This window comes from Python bivittatus, unplaced genomic scaffold (assembly GCF_059951505.1).
Source record: "Python bivittatus isolate LINGU-HERP-01145 unplaced genomic scaffold, Pbiv_v1 ctg000020_np1212, whole genome shotgun sequence".
Taxonomy (NCBI): domain Eukaryota; kingdom Metazoa; phylum Chordata; class Lepidosauria; order Squamata; family Pythonidae; genus Python; species Python bivittatus.
In genome coordinates, this window is record NW_028277030.1 from 42,715,837 (window position 1) to 42,739,037 (window position 23,201).

The 23,201-nt window shown below is 37.3% G+C and overlaps 1 protein-coding gene across 5 annotated transcripts; it reads right to left on the reverse strand.

Annotated features, from left to right (window-relative positions):
* Window positions 1-1,113: 1,113 nt before the first annotated feature.
* On the reverse strand, window positions 1,114-22,363 carry ASRGL1 (asparaginase and isoaspartyl peptidase 1). 5 transcript variants are annotated; one of them, XM_088137680.1, is made up of 8 exons: window positions 22,152-22,363; window positions 21,555-21,663; window positions 19,242-19,444; window positions 18,357-18,499; window positions 13,810-13,964; window positions 11,701-11,819; window positions 10,933-11,043; window positions 1,114-2,266 (listed from the first exon to the last, which is right to left on the reverse strand). In XM_088137680.1, the coding sequence occupies exons 3-8, from the start codon at window positions 19,426-19,428 to the stop codon at window positions 2,037-2,039; spliced, it is 945 nt and encodes a 314-aa protein (XP_087993806.1). In that variant the 5' UTR covers window positions 19,429-19,444; window positions 21,555-21,663; window positions 22,152-22,363; the 3' UTR covers window positions 1,114-2,036. The 5 variants fall into 5 exon arrangements, with proteins under 5 accessions (XP_087993806.1, XP_087993804.1, XP_087993818.1 ...); XM_088137678.1 differs by lacking the exon at window positions 21,555-21,663 and having other exon boundaries at window positions 22,152-22,362; XM_088137692.1 differs by lacking the exon at window positions 21,555-21,663 and having other exon boundaries at window positions 22,300-22,320.
* Window positions 22,364-23,201: the final 838 nt, after the last annotated feature.

A 23,201-nucleotide genomic window follows, 5' to 3' on the forward strand; every position in this document is an offset into this window, starting at 1 on the left:
CTCTCTTACTTCTTATTTATATTCCTGATTTCAATTGTCTAACTAGCATCAGAGCAATGAAATCCTGCCCCCGATCCCAGTGCATCATCATAAATGTTGATTATGATTTTCTTTAAATTGTTGTGTTCCTGAGAACATGATACAATAATTCCAGCGTGAAATCAACATGTATGAACAATTTAAGTGTTATAAAACTGCTTGGATTTTTAAACTGCTGCTTTGTTTTCCTTAAGAAAGCATAGTCACAGAACAATAGATTTAGACCAATAATATGAACATCTACCCTAACATTCGTAATCACACAACATCTTTGAAATAGCTGTAAACTTTAAAAGCAACTGCACGATTGGAATGTATAGGAGGGAAATGAGGACAGAAAATTAGCTGCTCCAGAATGATCCCAATGGCATGCAGAACCAGTCATGACATTTTGTGGAATGTAGGAAGTTCATGTTGGATATTCCTTATCAGCATAAGGCAGACTAACTTTTGGATTGAAAGTCAAGTCAAAAAGGTACACCAACATTTTGGCTCACTTGCCACTTTACCAAATGTAAAGAATCAGCTTTCTTAGGAATTCACATGTCTTGACCCTAGTGAGACTGTGGCAGCTTGGGTTCATGCAAGGCACAAGTAGAGGCACTGCTTTATGGAGACAAGAAATTGTCACTACCATTTAGCAACAGCTTTCCAGGTCATATGTTGATATTCCCAGAGCTGAACAGATTGGAATTATTAAGTGATACATGGTTTAATCCAGTGGTTCTCAAACATTTTGGTCTCAGGACACCCTTACATTCTTAAAAATGACTGAGGACCCCAAAGAGCTTTGGTTTCTGTGGGTTATATCTATCAATATATACTGTATTAGAAATTAAAACTGAGAAAAATGTTAAAATATTTATTTGATTTTACGGACCCCCTGAAAGGATCTTGGGGACCCCCAGACCACACTTTGTGAACTGTTAGTTTAGTCTATAAATTAGGTGGCTCTCTTCTTATGAATTAATGGATCATACAATTATTTTCTTAATGATAAATAGATATAGAACTTAAAACAAACTTGACTTGCCAACAATATAACTTGAGCCAAAAATTCATATACTCTATGAATTTACTGTATAAATTTTATTGAGATTGTTTTCAGAAAGACAATGTTGTACATTAACATATTACTGCTTATTTCTCAACAGGAAAAGTTGTTATAGAGCCAAAGTAATATCTAAGTATGCCTTAACATATTGAATTATAAAAGAATGAAAGGAAAAGGACATACAAATGTGTTTCCTAAAAATGAGACAACTTTCTTGAAAGTACTATCCTGAGAAAATACATTTCAATTCATTTTTTTAGTATTATTTCAAAAAGGATTTAGCATAAAATACTATGGTAACTTCATACAGAAAGCCTTAAAGGAAGTTATTCAAGTTTAGTTAAAGAGAGTAATTAATATGGCAATGTCAACTTGACACCCATCCCCCTCTTTGGGTTCAGTAAAACTCCCAGCTGTGGGTATAAGATTACAGCCCAATAATTGATCAACCAGTTGCTCATCTCTTATCTGTATTGAATAAGTTTGCTTTTCCCGTTATGTTTCACATTTTAATTTAATTTCTTAATTTATATATAAACATGAGATAATCACAGACAGGTATTCAAGTTATATAGTCCCCCCTACTAGGTATATTCATTTTAATGTTCTGAATGATGAGCATCTCTTCAGCACATTATCTTTTGATACCATGCAGATGCATCAGATATCAAGAAACTGGTGTAATTGCATCCAATAAAAGTTTCTGGACAACCTTTTATCCAGTAGAATTAAAATTAAAATGCATATGGAGTCACGGTTATTTTATTAATCAAATACAGATGGGAACCCAAACATATACAGTCTAGAATGAAAACTCTGACAGAATACTATCTGCTCACAAGACTGTGAGCTCGGAAAAAGTGCTTGCCTCGTTCTCAGAGAGATACGGATTCAGTTCCATGGTCTTCCTCCTATGGCCCAACCCCAGTTTCCTTCCTTGTTTCTAAGGTCCAATGGAGCTAAGGGCATCTTCGGTAGACTGTGTATTCCTCTCCCCAGTATAAATGCCAGACTGTAGCTGGTCATCCTTCACAACAGCCCAAGACATCTGGTTGGTGGAGAACTTAACAGCCCAGTCCCCTGAACTGCCAATCACAATGATGCCACCCAGGCCTCCAACTCTGGTTTTCATACAATTTAGGGCAGCATCAGCAGCATCCCCTGGTGACTTCCCTGGAAAAGCAGAATATAAGAAACGCCCTAATTTTAAAAGAAGGAATTCAAGGGTACATTTTAAATGGGTATAACTATGTTAAAATAACAGATAAACCAAGATAGTTTGCATCCTGTCAACAATCTTTTGAGGTAATTTTTTTTTGTGTGCCTTCAAGTCAGTTTTGGTCCCTTTAGTTTCTTGGCAAGATTTTTCAGAAGTGGTTTGCTCTTGCCTCCTTCCCAGGGCTGAGAGAGAGTGACTGGCTCAAGGCCACCCAGCTGGCTTTGTGCCTAAGGCAGGACTAGAACTCACGGTCTCCCACTTTCTTGCCTGATGCCTTAACCACTACACCAAACTGGCTCTCTTTGAGGTAACTAACATTCATTTAATATACTAAATGAATTCCATTCCTTTGAAAGGAAGCGGCCATGTCCAAAGAACCATGCCATTAATTCCATGAGCATAATGAAGCATAAGGCTTGTTGCTTTCAAAACAGAAACAAGGGGGAAAAAAGCCTTCCAGATCAGGTAGATAAACTTCTTTTGAAACTGAAGAGTGCTTCAAAGGAGATTGTGATTTGATAGCTATTCATCACAGAGGAGGGAGGGATCAAAATTTCCACTGGGCCAACTCATTCCCATTGCCTGAGACTACAAAATCTTTTCAGTTTGCATCAGTGGGAAGGTTCCTGCCCAATTCCTATAGGAATTATTGTAAAACTCTCTTCAAAACAGATGGGATTGTAGTCTCCCAATCTAATTCAAGATATGTTTTGCTAGATCTGGTTAATTCTTGACAATCATTCGCCCTGCTTCTATTTAAATGACCACAAATAAACTCTTCTAATAACTAAAATTATTTTGCCAGCTCTTTTAATACAGAAAACTTTCTATTACTGAAAAGAAGAGTGGATGGGGGAGATTATTTGTAGATTGGATGGGCCTAACTATATCACAGACATACAGGCATACTTTTCTGGGTTTTGTCTCCATTCCTCCAAACTGAATGGTTTAATAAAGTTCAGTTATTAATACTCTGGACAACAGATAACTTTCAAGAGTATTGATCATTTTATCACTGAGAAATAGGACTTTATTAACACCAATATCACTCCTATTAAGCATGGTTACTATAATGCATGTTAACTCTGAAAATTTAGCTCTTCAAACTTTATTAAGTTCCAAGTGCAGCTTGTCAAAAAAGAGTAAATAGTAAAAAAGTAGAAAGATTTAAAATATTTTCAATACTGTCTTTCAAGATACTTTTTTCCAGTTTGTAATCTTTATTTGAAAGTAAGCCACTTGGCCTAAAAGCTTCAAATGAATCAGATACGAAATGTAATCCATAGTGATGTAACAACCAGATAAAATATTTTCCTCTTCCTCCTAATAGAAATGAAACCCCAGAATGAAAACTATTCCTACACTTATAAACCAGAGCCTCAGCCTTTAAAACGCCAAGAGGAAGGAAATGTTCACCCTAGCAACAGCTGCTATAACAATGTTTAGATATTCTAACACTGTGAGGGGGATAATTCAGTTCCTAACCTTCAGCTGAACACCTGCTCTTCACTCGGGGCACGCTTGGGTCTGAATTGCCTAGCCTGATTTGAAAAAGGCTGATTATGTTATACATTTGTGTTATAGTAGTCTAAACATGAAAATACACACACACAATTATATACTGTACATACTGACTGAAAACTGTTCTTTGGATAAAGACCCATTAAACCAATATTGCCAACTAAAGCACTCTGAAGTGTGTTTCTGAAAACACTTCTTAGCTGTCTCACTATTGCGGTAGCACCAATTAATCTTTTCTACGTTATCAAATCAGGCCTGTGTATACACTCATATGCATACATGCAAGTCAGGATCAAGATGAAAATTAGTGCCATATTAATAACTGCTGCCAGCTTCCAGTTATGAATCTTATGGCTGTTTCAAGACATATCTCAGAACGTTTCCAGAATATTACCCTGAAGTTTTACCTTTTATAATGTTTTTAAAAAGATGCTGAAAAGGTATCTCACCACTTCACATACTCCTTATTTATCTCAGGCCTCAGCAAATAGCAAAAGCTAGCCCACCTATGCTGTTCTCAAAAAAACTAAGCAGGGTCAGACCTGGCTAGTCCTTGGATGGGAAACTACCAGGAAATCCCAGGGCTAAGGACTCAGAAGTTGCAAAAAAAATTGTGAAAGAAAACAGGGACGACCATTTCTACATATTTAAGAAAGCTTTGTCGATGTGACTGTGCAGTCATCAGGAATCAAGCACAACTCAGGAAGAGGCTGTGTTTTTCTGATATTGCACAAGCCTACCTTACTTGCAAGTTCTGTAACAGAAGAAGTCTCTTCATAGCTTTTGTAAGGTTGCAGGAACATAACCTATTTCCAGAGTTACACTGAATTTCATTTTAATAGGCTTTCACTCACATAACAGATTTTTTCCTTCCTCATCATCCCTGGAGCTCCCTGTCTGCTCAAGGTGATCCACACCTAAGATCAGATTTGAAAGGAAAGAATCTGCTTTGCTTGCTGATGCTGTTTTGGATGATTGGAAATAGTGGTTTCAGTGAATGAAAAAAAAAAGGCCTTTCTTAAGGTGCAGTGTAAATTTTTGGAGTAGGTTTTGGCCAAATATGGATTTCCTTTTTTTATTAATTAAAATAATACTCCAATCCTCCAGATAGAATTATTGTAGAAGGAATTATTTCTTTACATATGAAGATGTCTCATGGAACTCATTAAAGAGTGTCCTTTAATTCCTCCTCTAATATTTAACTTAAAACTGGAACAATATGCCAGTCTTGTCAGGTAATTCAAAGAACATTTTGGACAACAAAGTGGCTAAAATTAAAAACAGCTATTATATGTTGATAATATATTATGTCATATAATAATTATGAATGCTCTATACCAAGACTTACTGATATAGTACAACAATATGGTATGTTGTCAGGCTGTTCCATTAACAGAAGCAAGTCTCATACTTCTGATAGGCTCCATTAAATCTATGGAAATCTGTTTTATTGGGTGTCTTAAATATCTGGAAATAATTATTTCAAGGATACGTCTTTCATATGTAGACGTAAATGTATCAGATCGTTTGTATCTGATTAGTATTTACATAAGTAGAAAGTTAAACATTCCTGAAGATTTCTGGGGGAGGTATGGTGAACTAAAGACAGCTCTGCAAAAGCAAAGATCCACAAATCACTGGATCTAGAAAAGAAACTGGCTGAGGTTTTAAAATTTAAAAGAAATATAGAAATGACAAATGAATAGTGTACCCTGGATAATTTTTTCCTCCCGGAATTACAGAAGAGGCTTATTAAAGCCTTGAAGAACTCTGTGCGATGGGACAAAGAAGAAATGAAGAAAAATCAAATCCTACAACAATATTTGAATGAACTAAAGATTAAGACTGTTAGAAGTAAAAGGAAGAAATATAAAGTTGGTTTATTTGATCAAGGTTAAAATAAGATATGTTGTTACTCCTGGTTACCCTTTATGGACTTTCTACTGACACCAGGTGTGAAAAGATGATGTTTTATGGATTTGCCTATAGATAAGGGATGGGAGATGAGATGAAGAGATAAATGTTTGTAACCTTAGAGGGGGTGAAGAGTCACTAAATTTGTTTATACTTGTTGTAATAAAGGTTGGAAGACGTTTCTTTATATATTTCTTTTCTCTTTATTATATCCTTTTTTCTTCCTTCTTTCTCTTTTTTCTTGCAGTTTTTACTCCTTTCTATTCTCTTTTCTTTCTTTAAATTTAGTTTGTATTAGGTTTTACTATTATAATCAAAATTCTTAATAAAATGTGTGTATGTGTGTATACATACACACACACAGTATATATAAATAAAACTATATATATATACTTTATTGTGTGTGTGTGTATAAATATAAAGGAAGTTAAACATTCCTATGAACTTATGGAGAAAGATAAATTTATTTATTTATTTATTTGTCAAACATATATAGCTGCCCATTTCACAAAACAAGTGACTCTGGGCGGCATACAACAAAGCTAAAACAGTTAATAAATACCTAAAACAATTACAGGTAGCCTTTGCTTAACAACCGTTCGTTTAACAACGGTTCAAAGTTACAATAGCCTCAGAAAAAGTGCTTTATGACCTGTACTCTCACTTAGGACCGTTGCAAACCATTGCACCCCTGTGCAGGCACGTGATCGCGATTTGCAACCTTTTTTACAATGGTCATTAAGCAAATCACTGAGGTCATTAAGCGAATCACATGGTCATTAAGTGACTTCTGGCAAAAAATGTCCATTGGGGAAGCTGGATTTGCTTAATGACCATGTGAGTCACTTAACAACCATCATAAAAATGGTTGTAAAATTGGATCAGGTTACGTGGCAACTTGCTTAATGACTGTCCCACTTAACAACCAATTTTCCGGTCCCTATTGTGGTCGTTAAGTAAGGACTATCTGTATCATTATTATTTAAAAGACATTAAAAACTATAAAAACAAAGCTAAGAAACAGAAGTGATGGGTGAAGAAATGTTAACAATAATGGAGCCACCTCACTAATTCACCAGTCCCCTGGAGTCCCCAGGCCTGATGGCACCACCAGTTCTTGAGAAACCTTCAGAAGGTCAAAAGCGATGCAGCAAGCCTCACCACAGGGGGGAAGATATTCCACAGAAAAGGCCTGCCACCTAAGGCCCACCGAATGTAGCTCCCTAGACAGAATCTGTAGCAAGCCCTCTCTGCTGGATCTGGCAGGATGGGCAGATGTAACTGGGGCGAGGTGATCCCTCAAATAAATGTTGCAAAAATGAACATTAACTCCTACCTTAGTGCCCTTAAGGAATTTTAAATAGATTGATGAATTACTAAGAAAGTGTATATGGAAAGACAAGCCCCTTGTCAGGCCTACATTGGTAGACCAGATTAAGAAACTAATGCCATATAGATCAGGACTACTTTTATTGTAACAGCTATAGTAACAGAACTTTGCATGTCTGAATGTGCTTCCCCCTCCCTCACTTTATATTCATGTTAATTAGGGAGGGGCTTATCTAAGACCTTTTCTCAAGTTATTTTCTTGGCCTGGTCTCAAGTCCCACTTATCTAACTATTGCCTTGGTAGCAGCTCTTCCTCCTGTCTTTCAGGGCCATTCCTTATGCCCCCTACACCTCTATATTTTCTTTATATAAACTGCAGTTATGATGGTTTTATGATGATGGTGAGTAGGTGGCCTTAGAAATCAAACAAACAAACTTTCATGCTTTTTAACTTTATCTCTCGGCATATGTTTTAACTCTTGTTTCCTTGTGGAATTCAAGTGACCAAGTTCAAAAACCACTATGAGCGCAAAACTATATGACCGCCCCCCCCCCCTTTGCTATCATGCCAGGGACATGGGGCTTGTTTTAGTCGCAATCATACTAGGTTTCCAGCATTAAAGGCTGTAATATTTGTAATACTTATAATATTTGAAAATTATTGGGATGGAAGCATAATTCTGAGCCTTATTCATAAACGTACAATTTGGGATAATCCTAATATGAAAACTGTAGGCATATACATCTTTGTATTTGGGGTAATGGGAGTATTAATATTTTATGTCAACTTACTGCTGTTTAAGTTTTTAAAAGATTTGAGTTGTTGGAAGAGGAATTTGGATTGTTTTAAAATTGTGGAATGGCAGTAGATTCATTTTCATTGAATTTTGATTTCACAATGTAGTCCAGATGCATTAGCAGCATCTAAAACTCCTAAACTATTTTCAGGAATGAAACATTTATTGGGTGATTCTAAATGCACAATTTTCTTTTATGGACAACTGAAGAGTACAGACAGTCCTCTACTTATGAACAGGTTATATTCCAAGAGGCTGTTTGTAAGTCCATTCTGTTGATAAATCCAACCACAGCACACTGCATACATATGCCCGGAAGTTTACAGCATGCTATATATGTACATGTGCATGCTGTAAATTTCTGGGTGTATGTATATGGCATGCCATACACTTCCGGGTGTACATACGCATGCATGCCCTAAACCTCTGGGACCTTCATTGTTGGAATTGTTGGAGGCTTGTTCGTATTGTTGAAAGTTGGTAACTCAAAAGTTCATAAGTAGAGGACTGTCCGTATTGCTAGAGCGTGCATTATTTATATGCAGGAACTGAAACACCCCATGTTAACAAATCAATGGCTAGTGGTCTTACAGATTATTAAATATGTTTCTTGTGATCTTAAGATGAAATTAATTTAACAAAATATTTTTTCATGTTTATTAGATACCATATATAATGTTTTAAAAGGATTAGTTTTAAACTTTATTATGCTGGAAGTCTAAAATGATGGAGGGAACATTTACACATATCTTATGAGGCTTGTCCCACCATGATTTCATTTAGTTTTGATATTCATAAATTTTATAATATGGTTTTGGAAATGATAGTATGATTTTAAATGTGAATGTAACTTTGAATTATATTCCCATATTTGAATTTTATTGTTATATGAAGAATTATCTTAAACATGGAATCTGGTGAAATAAATTATCCTTTCACAAGAAAAGACAGCATCACCCCAGACTGGCAATCTTGGACTGTTCACGTGTTCATTCTCCACTTATAAACTGAATCTCTGTCGACAGAATGGAAAGATTGATCAATATTATTTTGTATGACCAAGGTTTACTGCTGCATTTACAAACTGAGCTGATGTTTTTAATACGTATCATATTTATGTGCCTCTTTTCCATGTTTACTTTTCTTTCTGGATTCCTTTTTGCCTATTTATTAAAGCAATTTTTAAGGAAGTTTGACTTTCCAGTCTCTCCTACAGTCCTGAAATTTCCTAGTGGTCTCCAATCAAGCCTCAGCCAGATTTTCAGCATCAATCAAGGTCACCTAGACAACATATCTAGAATATGAAGAAAACAAAAGTTACATGATTTATTTTAAATTCCTATCCAACCATAAAGCTTTCTTGGTGACTTTGGGCCAGTCACTGCCTCTCAGCCTAATCTGCCGTACAAGATCATAGCAAAGATAAAGTTGGAAGAAGTACCAGATATTCTACCTTGCGCATCTGAGAGAGGAATGTTTTAATCTAAATCTAATCTACCTAAAGAAACAGGAGCAATCTTCTCCCTATCCAATAAGTAAAAAGCTGAAACAGGAGGCCATTGATGCAGCAAACTCTTATTTGAAACATAATTGTTACCTGATCCCAGTGTAGACAACCTTTCATGTTAAGGAAAATGGTGTTCCAAATTAATGTGGCTAAACACTTGTAGTCAAGGCTGCTTAAAAATAGAGATCAAGTGTCCCCTAGTAAGAGAGCCAGTACACCAAGGCCTTTGCAGATAAGTCTACCAACAATGTTTTATATGATACTGAACTCTTCCCTTTCCCATTCAACATTTTTTGACATCTTGAACATGAAACTCTTTTAAGTTTATGAGTAACAGAAATTTGCAACAGAATCATACTTTTCTCTGTAACTATATTCATAAGAAATTGAGTGACTTTGTTTACAGGCTGTAATAGAAATCAAGAGTTTAGATAACACAGAAGGTAAAGCTCTCCCCAGTCAACTGTAGTCCGATTATATTACAGTCACATGAACATCCTGTTGTCAGCTGTTTATCGTAGCACTCTTCTACAAGTGTGCTGATCAATACCCAGATTGGAACATTTGTTTTCAATGTGTTTCTTATATTTAAAGAGAAGTCAGAGAATAGTGGTATTTAAAAACAGATTTAAAAGGCTTCATCAGCAGTGAGTAACCTATACCCTTCAACAGTTATGAGCATATTGCTACTGAGCGTGAAAATAAACCACATTGCCATGAAAATTTTGCAGTTGTGCGTTTTTACTTGTGACCAACAATTCATTGCATGCAACTCTTTTTAAAAAGAATTTTTCCAGTACATGCAGGCAGAATGACACTTTAGTATAATTAGACTGGTCAGCACAAATATAGCTGAAAAAAGAAAATGTTGTTGTTTGGAGATGATCCCTGAGGCCAGCCATCACTAGCTTGGTAACATCCAATATGTTTCAATTCCTATAATTCCCAGCCAGGATGGCTTCATGGAGAGTACTAGGTTGGAGAAAACTGACCTAAAATATGAAATTGTTTCATTTCCTCTTTGCCAGTTCACCAGTAAGATGGCATAAGGAGCCTTTTGTTAGTTTATTTGACATATTGATAAAGCCTCCATCCACTAGGTGCTCAAGGCAACAAATAAAATTCATGTAAAAACAGAATAACTCAACATTATCCAAACAAAACAAAAAAAAATGAAGTAGCTAGAATATTTCTTGCAGTAAAATCATAAATTGGCATTAGAAACTACTTAAAGCTTGATAAATAGGAAGACCTCCAGTGGTGACTGCTAATAACAGAAAATTTCATAGGCCTTTTATTCTGAATGGCAAATTGGAGCTCAAAACATTGATAAGTTAGGAATAGCAGATGCTAGAACAAACCTTTGAACTTATATTGGTGTGTATTTGTGTGCATTAGCTTCAACATCAGTATTTGTTGCATATCCAAAGTGCTCCCAACATATACATCCTCAATACTGAAATAACCAAAGGCACCTTTCATCAACCACTGTGTGGAATACTGCTGCTTCATGCTCTATATAATGTAAAACTTCTGGAACATCAGACTGTACCTTGTTCCATATGGTAAAGAGTAAGTCTTGCCAGGATCACTTTCATAATGCTCTCTCCATGGCCTGTGGTGGAGGTGGCACCAATGCAATTATCTGCATAACCACCACTTCCTAGGAAGGAGAAAAAAAAAAAGATGGCATTTTCAGTAACCCACCTCACCTCTCCAATTGATATTGATGTATTACATGGTGTAAGCCAGATACAATATCTACTATGTTTTGGGGTTTTTTTTTAACAATGAAGGATTCAAGTGGAATGCACATTGTATCAACATTCACGGAACTATAAAGAGAAAGGTAAAGGCTGGAAAGGAACACCCTCTGATGCTTCCTCACAAAAGAGTGCCTGCTAGGCTGTTTCCATGAAAAAAGCATGTACAGAGAACCTATTTCAATATCTGAACAAACATTCTCAAAATATTTCACACTTTCCACTCCATCAGCTTATCCTGAACTATGGTGTTCCCTAAAAGTTATGAAATCATCACATCTTAGGAAAACATGCCATTTAATAAAAATAGTTTTGTTTGAACTACAAGCCAAACAGTTGCCTGCTGTTTCCACTTCAGTACTTCCCATGTGCACTGTTCGGGTTTAAAAGTAACTGGTTCTATATGGAGCAGAGATGGCCTCCAAAAGACCTACAAGCCCTTATTACCTCTGGAGTGCAGCCACTGAACATTATGAAATGATTACTCACAATGTGCATTTTATGACAGCGAGAGAAAGACAGACTGTTATTCCATCTAAAGTATTGTTCTCCCCTACCTATGCATGCTGTATCACCAACACGGCCAAACCGTTTGTTAGTAAGTCCTCCTGTTGATGTTGCGCAAGCTACATTTCCTGCACTGTCGATAGCAACGGCTCCAACTGTTCCAAGGTCTCTGCCAAAAATAGCATTTCAGACAATTAGCTGAAGATTTCAAAGCATTTGACAAACGAATGCAGCGTCTGTTAGCATAGGTAGCTATTTTTCAAATATGAAAGGACAACAGGCCATTTTCACACTGAAGCCATGACTCTCTATGCAGGTTCACTTAGAAGACTTCAGATATACTAAAGCAACACAGGAAGGTTAATGCACTGTGGAATTTACACTTAAGCTGCCACAGGCCTTAACTTATGTAAAACTATTGGAATCAGATTTTTGTTCAGTTTAAAGTTTCTTCCTCTTGTTTTCCACAACTGGCCTTCTTTTTTTACTTCGATAGCTTGGACAAATAGGATCTTTCTCCTGGACTACTATCACTCTCATTTTCTTGCAATTGCTTTGGGCTACTGGAGCTACTGAAAAGAAGTAAGTCTAGAGAGGGAGGAGGAGGTAGTGTGCTAGTGGGCATGACGAATTCCACAAATTGCCATTCTATCATTAAAATCAATGAAAATCCAGTATCTTTCAGGAATATGATCAATATTCTTAACAACAAAATCCTGCCAGATCAGATCAAAGGCCTATCTAATGACTGGTCTCAAACTCAAATCATTACAAATGCTCCAGGACTGGTTAATTAGACTGAAGACCACAACACTGGAGCCTTTTCATACATTGATACAACTGTCTCTAAATTCAGGTGCTTTTGAGGTGCATCAAAAAGAATGTAGCACACAATTGTACAACTACACCTCTCTCATTCTCTCAGTAGCTTTTCAGTGCTACTGCTGATTAATTAATAGGTGTGCCACAAGGCTGCCTCTGTATCTTGCTGAAGAGCAACCTTTATGTGAACTGAGGTCTGCACAGAGCACAATGCTAGCAGAACCTGCTTGCTCTCTCTTGTTCAACAATATGCAAAGGGGTTGGTGTGAAAAAATGGTATGTATGCACAGTACAGGTAGTCCCCAGTTTAAGAGCAAGTTCTGTTCCCAAGGTCTGTCCTTAAGTTGAATTTGTATGTAAGCTGTATAAGTAGTATTGTGTAATTAACTTGAATCGTATATTTAACTCAAATTTTGCTACAATAGGTTCCGTTCTTAACTATGGGACATCCTTAAACTGGGCATTCTTAACCCAGGGACTACCTGTAGCGAACTTCAGCAGCCACAATCATGGTTGTTTCTTTTGTTACTGCTACAACAGCAAAGGCATTATTCCACCCCACTCCTATCACAACTGGTTCCAGGCTTGCAGATCCCAGCACTGCTTCCTTATTGAAGGCCCCCCTTCCACCTGAGGTACCCTGGAAGGGAGCAAGGCCATCACAGCTAGGGCCAGGGCTAAGACTTGATCCTCCTGCCACTCAGTGCTGCAGCTTAAGAATTTAGAATGTGCTACCCCCAGGCAGGGTAGACCAAGGGGCAGCTGTACTCCTAGCCCTGCACTGAGATGCCATCACAGTGCAGACGGTATCTTATTCCCATAGCCATTGCTGCACATCTCCTTGCTAAGGCTTTAGAGGGAAAAGCACACTTGGGCTGGGCTCTGACAGTGCCCCAATGCAGGGCTAAGAGCTGCCACCCAGTCTGCCCCACCCAGGTGCAGAGCCACAGTTTTCATTCTAAAACTGTACTGAAGAGATGGCTGCCATAAGCCAACCAGAGCCATAAGTCTGAGTCCCTTATACATCATGCTTTTTTGTCAGCCAAGGAGAACATTGGCACACTTCCATACTACAGTACTACTGGCTGTCACTTTCATGCTGTGAGGTGTGAGCTGCACATCTCGCTCCAAACCCAGTTTCTTGTTTTCCCTAGAGCACAGCCACAGGCCCATGAAAAGTTCAAGAGGACAGGAGGAATTGTTTGTAGCTGCTTCCAGCAGTCCACATTCAGAAGAATACTCCCTCTGAATTTGGGGAAGAGATTATGTAGGTTTATTGCTCTATTTAATTTAATTTTCTTCATTCAAGCAGGCAGAACACCAACAGTGATAGTTACTTTTGACATTCTTGAGGGTTCCAATCAGCCTCAAGGTTTTTCTTCCACCTCTCCAATGACCTTTCAGTGATTAATTTTTCTCCAGGAACCTCAGGAATTCCCATGGCCCTAGCAAAGGCAGAGGCCCCTTGGTCAGTCAGCAACATATGGTCCGTCTGAAGGAGAGAAGAGATAAGCAGCCACTCAAATTGCTGCACAAATCAGTTTCAATCCATGTACACACAACCACAGATAAATATAATGGCATTTCAACAGTGTACTGTATTTTTCAAAATGCTTATTTAATGCTGTTTGCCAAATGCTTGTGGCCAAATGCTATAGCGCAAAGAAGGGGTGTGCATTTTAATACATACATTCACTTTTGCCTTCCGTTAAAGAATTCTGAACTTGTGGGAAGAATGCCACCAGAAATTAATGCTTATGATGTGCCGACATGATTTCTTTATTTAATTCAAGGGATAGAATCATCTGTCTTCCTTGAAGGGAGGTATGAGAATGTTCTTGTAATGGTGTTTTTTGAAAAGGAAAACCAGAAGAAAATCTATGGAGAAGAGCTGAACTACTTGTCAGGGAAAAATTCTGTCCTCTGTAGCTTTGTTTTATTTTCAATTCTAAGGTATGTATAATACAAGAAACTGGAGAATTCTGCATGGATATGAAGCAGAACAGTTTAAATCAGAACCATTTTCTTTTAGCCATGCAGAAATTGGGACTTTCCTTTGCTGAACTTCTTTTGCAAGATGCCCCCATCTTTCATGTTGCTTTCAGGCTGAAGGCAATTTCATAAGGAGATACACCGTTTACACCACTTCTCTTCAAATACTACAGTTTGTATCCCCTGATTTATTATGTCACACTCTACCTAATATCTTGTTCACAACTTATGCAGATTGTTTCTTTTTTTAAGGTAAGTACCACCAATGGTGCTATGAATCATGTGTGTTCGTGTGTGTAGGCATATAGTATGTAGACTCTGCTACTGTACTGACTCCTTTGTACATGGTAAATTCCCTGAGATTAAGGAAATAAAAGTATTTATTTTGTTTGAGATCATTTTGAACAAAGAAAACTTGTGAACCCCAGACAACACAGACTGCCAAGTGCTGGAGTCCTGCGCTGAGAGCCATACATTATCTTTTGTAAGGCAGAAGGATAATGAGGACAGTTTATTTTTATGAGTCTAGAATGTTCCACACCTGTAGAAAAAAATTGCCTTGTGCACTGCTGCCCTCTTCTGCTTTTGCTTTCAAAACGAACTCCACAGCTGTTCATGTGAAAGGAAGCCACTTTATGGTTAACAGGCCTAATTTTCCGACAGTGTACATAAGACTGTCATCTTAGGGGAAAATATCACTATACAATAGTTAATATACTTAGAGACTGGAGATTCAAATAAAAATAAAACTGAGATAAAGCAGTATATTTATTAGCCAACTGAAGGCATGCATGACACTTCATTGTTTTTAAAAGAATTGTTAGAAGCATTTCAAGAAGATTGTATGCTTTGGGTGGCATATTGTTATCAAAATGTAAGATGTGCTGATTTTAGTCAGTTGAATTCGCACTCCCATTTCAAAAACGCATATATACATATATACACGCACACTTGAAAGACAGCAATAAGACCTGCATTATATTTTTAATTATAAATCATTGAAAATGTATGGAAATCTATGAAACTCTGTGTTTGCATATGTTTCACCTTCATCTTGCTTAATGAGCATGAGATTTCATTTAACTCCTCCTGTATCTAGCTGTTGCTGAGGTCTCCTTATGAATCCAAAACAGCTACTGCCTTGAACTGTTATAAACTAGATGCTTTAATTATGAAAACCCTAAGGTACAACTTATGCTGGCTGGATTGGATCTGCAGGATACAGTGGGCCTGAAACTTCAGTTAAAGAACTGTGCACAACAAAGATAAAACAGTTCCATGATGCAGGTAGCTGTATGTGAATATAACCATAATATTAAATCAAAGAACACAGAAAGTGTTTTCCTGCATTCTGTTGGGATCTTGGTTTTATGACTGTTAAATGTTACTTAAAACTAGATATTAGGAACGCTCCAGGGTTTGTTTTTTTGTTTTTTACTTAATACTATTCTACCTTCTTCCAATTTCCTCAAAGCTTAGCATGGAGCATGTGTACATCACAGAATTTTTATTTACTTATCAAGCATATGTCAGAAGTTACAAATTCAAATAACAGTAATTGCAACTTCTGTTTAGTTCAGGGATGGGCAATTTTTTGCTATGGAACTCTGACACACAGCACAGGATATACAGAATATTTAGGTTCCTTTCTTTTTTAGTGAGCCCTCATTCAACAAGTGCAGGTTTACTGTATACCCCAGTCTATTCTGGAGAAAGCCACACTGTACTTTATTTTGGGGGGGGGGGGGGCAGGATCACAACAATGAAGTCACACTGTTAGCATTTTTTTCCCATTACAGGTTTGATTCTTCAACAATCAGGTTTATCCTAATCCTGTTAATTTTCTTAATACAAAAAACAATGTACTGCAAATGTTTTCTGTATGTTCCCCACTCCTGAAATGAATATGACCTGGCCCCAAACGTGTGAGATTTTTTCAGTGCAAGTAATGAAAATACCTTACAGGAACCTCCATATTTTGGTAGATTTTCAGAAACTATTTTTTAATAGATCTGTCCTGAGGAATTGCAAGCTTATGAAAGTAAATATTCTGCATGACTTAATGAACAATATCTCAAAGGACTGCTTAACAAGATAGACTCAAGGATGCTGTTGGACCAAATCTCTTTTAGCCAGTAGATGGAGCTAATATTGTTCCATGAATAGATACATGGCCTTGATCATTTTAGAAACTTTGAAAGGACCAAGCAGAATTTGTAAGAAAGATTTTAATATCGTGATTACCATTTTGACATTTTTTAAAAGAAATCCCACATTTCAATTTTTCATGAGTTAGAAAACTTAAGAATCTTTACTAAAGTTTTAAAAAATCTTTCCTCATTAACATGTGATAGCACAATATGTTTTTATATGTGGGACACAGAATGTGGCCACAGCATAGAGTATTCATTCTGTTCTTACTGGACTGCTTTTGAACTCCTCTTTTAAGGTGTATATTCTACCTGCAATGATTATTGTACTTTTTCCAAACTTGGAGAGCCTCCAAATCTACCAACCCTTCTCCTTTGTGTATAGATAGTACAGTTTTGACTTCACAAAGACTAACCCTTGAAGAATGAATTCGTGTAAGGAAAGGAAATAATATAGGAGTATGCTAAAGGTCTATCACAATTAGTACAGAGCATGACATAAAAAACTAGAAAGCTTTGAGTGTAGTAGAAAGGTGCTAGAATATTCTGCAATATATTAAGAAAAACACCATAGGGGTTCAAGCACTTTCTTGTACATTATAGTTAAAAGGATGTTTAATGATATGTCAGAGGCTAAAATACATGTGGAATAGAAAAATGAAGCTCCAAATGTTATAAGTTCAGATGCAAACTCACTGAAAATAATGTGCTGGATGATGTTTCCCAGGATTGTCTGGGAAATCAAAGGCCAAAAATTTGGTATAGGTCAGCTGCTTGGAGCTTATACTTGGGAAGTAATAGACTGTACTGTAATTTAAATCTGCTGCAATTTATCCTACCATTTTATTGACTTTTGTCTGGATATACCCTTTAATTGCTTGTTAAAGACAAATACATACAAATTTTAATTGCTGGTCAGCATTTGTATGGAAGGTAAATGAATATAATTAGTAAAGAAAAGTCTAGTCTTAAATTTATCAGGTGATGTAGGTAAAAGCAATAAGCTTTGCAAAGACATTTTGGCAATTGCAGTCCAATACATCTAGAGAACTTCAAATTAGGAAAAGCTCTTATAAATACATTTAAAGCCCTGCAAAAAATCCATTTAAGAGAGATCATAGGAGATTATTATGCTCCCCATTAGCCGTTGAGCACTAACATACCATTACCAACCCTAAATAAAATTGTCTGTCTACCTTTAAGTTCATGGCCTCATACAGAGTTACAATTTCTTCCAACAAGCTATAAGAACTTGGTTTATGCAGAACACGGAAACAAGGAGGTAGAACAGATTATCCCACTACAGAATACAGGGGTAACATATTTAATATTTCATGTAAAATGTAATCACAACAAGCTCTTTGCCAGTGAAAGACAGTACACATCAGAGAGAAAGGTCTGACCCTAGCCCAGGAATGAGGAATCTGTGACCCACCAGATGCTGTTGAACCTGAATTCCTAACATCATTCACAGTGGTAATACCACTGCTGGCTGGTATTATCAATTCTAGCACTCAGCAACATTTGGCAGATCAGAGGCTCCCTGCTGCTGGCCAAGCCTACTGTACAGCTTTCTGTTTATATGAAACTGTTAAAAAATGCAATTATCACCTGAATTGCAACATTTCCTCCTATTGTGTCTTTAACACCAGGCTAGAGGCTTAGACCACAAAGCAGCATAGTACTTCAATCAAAACCCAAAGGGAAACTGTGATTTTTGCTGAAGATCACCTTTGGCATACCTTTTCCATGACAAGACGAGCAAGCTTTATTGGGTTAGAAATACATTTCACAGCTGATACTGCTCCTGAGGCTAGTTTTTTTCCATCCATGATAATGGCATCCATTTCTACTTCACCCTTCTCATTTAACACAGAGCCATAACCTAGGAATCAAATTTAAAAGATATTAATATCCAAACATAAAACCAAACAATTTTTAAACTATTTTAATTAATTTGTATTTCAATATTTTTTAAATGACAGCTTTTGCAATAACAAAATCCTTGCAGGAATAATTAGTGCTAATCCTAATAGTATATATAAAAGTTCTATACATTTTCTGCTCATGTTATATCTCATCACTGACATACCAGAAAATCTATTGCAAAGATGATATAAAATTTAAAAAAACAATTGAGGAATTTGGAATGATCTGCTTTGTCAATAGTATAACAGGCAGTAACACTAATAAAAGTAGTACTAATAGAAAACTGTACTTGTATATCTGTAACCAGAACTTCACTCCCATTAGTGTTTTGCATCTTTAAATTCAAAGCTCCAAATGCCAAACATACTTGGGAAATCCTGAAGGATAGAAATTTGCTGAAGTACTGTGGATTTTCAAGCATACATTTGATTAGATATTGAAAATATCTTTTGTATAAATTTATTTGAGAACTAATTGGAGGATGGTCACCCTGAACAACATTCAGCCTTGCAAGAAGTTAGCAGGCAAGGAAATGAAGGGATAGGAAAGAAAATCTCACCTTTTTAATTCATACAATTGAGGACATAGTTTTTAAGGACATACAAGAATGGAATAAAAGAAAGAAAAAAGTTGGTTGCTACAAAGAACTGGATAGTGAGAATTTCAGTCTGGAAAATTAGAAAGATTACAGCAGTTACCTGCATTAAAATGTGGATCATCTTCCATTAATACCACGGCTTCTTCAACTGCATCTAATGCAGTTCCTCCTTGCTTAAGGATACCGTAACCTTTCAATGCTGCTTTGATGACACCAGAACGACTTCCATCTTCCCGTTCTTTAAAGATGCGACCAGCTCCACCATGAACAACAATAACAGGCTTCATGTTGTTGAATGTTTTTCTGGTTAAAAGAATGTAATTACTCCTCAGAGCTACTCATTATAAAAAAGTTTAAACTAGAATATGTTACTATATTTCTTCAATGTCAGCTGTCAAAATATTATGAGATATTGCCTATGATTCTTTTAAAAGGGATTGTATTCTTCACTGGATATCTCCTGATCCTGAAATCAGAGTTAAACTATTCTAACATTTCAGAAGAGAATGCAAGAAATCTATTTCAATAGATTTTCTTAGGGAGTGAGGGTCAAAGTTCAATCTTACTGCTCTTGAGTTCCAATTAACTTCCTTAGTTAATAATCACAGTGTAAGATTTTTTATAACACCATTTTCCAATAATCCAAGCAGCTCACTGCCTTCATTCCTCAAGCCAGATTTTTTTTTCAATTAAGGCTCTCCCCTAAATCACATACCTTTAAAGGTATGTGATTTAAATACTTAAATTTAGTAAGAGTAATGTTTATTATGGCTGGAAGAGCAAAATAGCTAATTAAATCTGCTTGCATGCCACTGAAACCCTGATTCTGAAATGCAAGGGGAAACAATTTTATCATTATTTTTAGAAAATATACATAAGTATTCAGGTTGTTTATGCTTCAAAAATGATTCAGAAGAAGCACTTCAGTCCTTGCAGGAATGCCTGGAAAAACAAGTGGCTGGTTTAATTAGTAGCTTAGAGGTGCTATGCTCATGCAAAGTCTGAAGTGCACCTTTGGCAACTTTTTTGAAGCATGTACAAACTGTGTATATTTTTGAAGCAACCATAACCCTAAAAACGATTGTAGTGGATACTGATATTTTTTAAAAACTACATTCTGTTGAGGTTTTTTTTCAGTGAGACTAAAGGCTTTTAATTAATTATTCTAACAAACTAATTCATCAGTATCCCAATTACTATTCATATTAAAAGCATAAAAGCATGATGTGGACTCCACCATATCTTTGTGTTTTATTATGTCAAAGATCTATGGATAATCAGTATGCCTCTTTACAAGCTGAACTAAGCCATACTATAGTCTGCAACTTAGTATTCTGTGTGAACCCACTACTATGATTTAGTATTACAAATGATCCATGATACTATGGCTTATATTGAACTATGATTTCAAAATCCTGGTTTAGCACCATGTGTGAAGTTAGCCAATACCTGACTTTTGATCTGAATTTATAAAATTCAAATAGCATGAGAAATCCCACTTCACCTCTGTAGATCTACATTAATTAGTGAAAAAAATGTGATAAATAATACATCTGTGGCAGTGTTTCTCAACCTTGGCAACTTCAGTTGAAGTCCACATATCTGAAAGTTGCCAAGGTTGACAAACGCTGCTCTAGGGCATATGCCCTATCTTCTAGATTAGAAAGTTGTTTTCAGCAGTATGGCTTCCATCAATGCAATTGATCTTATCTGTCCATCTTTTGTTGAAAATTCTAAGTGAACGTCTTTACAAAACATCTTTACATCTACATGGACACAGAGTTAGAATGACAGACTCATAACTGGAAGCCTTCTTGTGCCAAATTGTGACACAGGACAGAATCTGAAGAATACAGATTAGAATCATCATTAGGAAGATCTCCATTTGAGATGGGATGAGACATATACAGATTATTTTTAAAGATCTTTTTTAAAGATAATTCCTATTTTGAACTGCTAACTCTCACGAGAAAGCAAAGGGCAACCGTGTCTTACTCTGTTTGCAGTTTAAACCAATCAAATATTTATCTCACATTTCTTTAATCTTTCAGACTTGCTTTTTTGGCATTTGCTTAGGAAACCCTGCAAACTAACATACTTTTTAATGCTAGTTGTGTTATTTAGTACTGTCTGCAAAGCATATGTTACTCTGCTGTTGTTTAGAAGAGCTGTGAAAACCTGGTTTTTCGCCCAGGGCTTTCGCTTCATTGCGCTTGCCATCTTTTATCTTTATTTTTCATGTTTTATTGATTTTATTGTAATTTCTTTGATCACTGTAAGCCACCCAGAGCCATTGAGAATCAGGCAGCATGCATAATAAATACTTCTAGTGAGCTACCTGTTTTTTTGTGCATCAGCTGACCAGTAAGTTGTCCAGACAAATCATGTTACTAAGGACCCCATATAATTTTACCTTGGAATGAAGAACTGCTCCCAGCAGAATTTTGCCAATGGAAATGGATGTTAGAACTGACAGCCAACATCTGCTGAGCAATTCATAATATCCAACAGCTTTATCAAACCTGTGTCGCATACAAAATCATATGCTATCAAGGCAGGGAGCACAAGCACATCACTGATGATTAGGTAACTTGCAAGTAAAATGCAGAAACCCATCCCAAATAAGTTTGCTAAAGGACAAAACCAACTTGGTCGGAGAACTTCACAGATGCTACAAGATCTAGAGTACTGCTTGTCCCCCAAGCATTAAGCAGTGCAGGCGGGAGCTAGAAAAATGGGAAGGCATATCCCGGAGGCAGATGTGAAGCCTCATTTCTAAGATTCCTCCCGCTTCCCCAGATTTGGGTAACTATTCGGGATGTCTCCATTATGAGCCCCGATCGGCCAGGAACCAATACTTGTCGATACGACCCTCATTTAACCAGCCTGCGAAAGGCGACAAAAAAGCAGCGTTAGAAGAGGGTACGATAACGAAAAGGTGGCGGGTGGGGACCGCTCTCGTCCATTCAGTTGCTCAGTCACTGCCTTGGTAAAAGCCAGGTTTACTCACAGGTAGCTTGCTTTTTTCAGCTGCCCCCAATGCCCTCCAACTGAAACGCTTTTAAAAGAGAGTGGGAAATGGGCAGCGAGGAAGCAAGGCTGCCAAGGGCTGGCTCCTCTGACAGGACATCGGTTTCGAGAGCAAGAGGAAAGCTTACACCGGGCAGCTCCTATCGCGTACTTTTGCCCTTAAGAAAACGGCCGCCTTCTGAGCTTTCAACGCATGTGAAGCAAAGCTGCCCTCAACCCCAATGGCCGCTGCTCCCTTCCAGTCGATTAGGGCATCCGCCCCTCGCTAAAATGGCTGACTGAACTCATTGTTTTAACGGGACTGACGCAAAACGGCTGCCCGTTGCAAAGATGGAGGACGCTTGGAATCGCTGCCGCAAAGATGGAGGTTGCTTAATATCGCTGCGCAGGGAGGCGCCTTTTGCGCCGGCACGCGGTTTCCTTGTCCCGAGCGTGCTGAAAGAGCGGGAGCGAAGGTGCGCGAGCGCGGAGAAGGGGGCTGGGAAGGCGAGGAGAAGGAAACCACCGCGCGCAGCTAAGAATAACTTAACAGAAGTAACATCATTGGTAACCGGAGGGATTTTCAAAGCAGATATGTCAAAGATCCGCAAACTCCGTTTTGATCGGGTTTCGGAGAACTGCCCCTCCCACCGGTTTTGGCAACAAATGTTCTATTATTTTAAAATAAATCATTGGTGTTTGTCTTTCCCATATTTTAATATTTTTGTTTGTTTTTGTTTTAGAAGGGTTGGCAGTCCATAATTTAAAGGAACATGTTTATTTTTCTACCTATCGAATTTGAATGCCACCCGACTCCCAATGACTTCAGCCCTGGAGCATGAATTAACACAATAATATTTGGTAAATTGACATCCCACATTTATTTTTGTACGACCCAGGAACCATGCATAATTGTTCCTGCCTCCTATTTTCCTCACCACAACAACCCTGGGAGGTGGGCTGGACTGAGAGAGAGGGGCTGGCCCAAAGTCACCCAGCGACTTTCTTGCCCGAAGGAGGCCCGGAATTCACAGTCTCCTGGCTTCTAGGC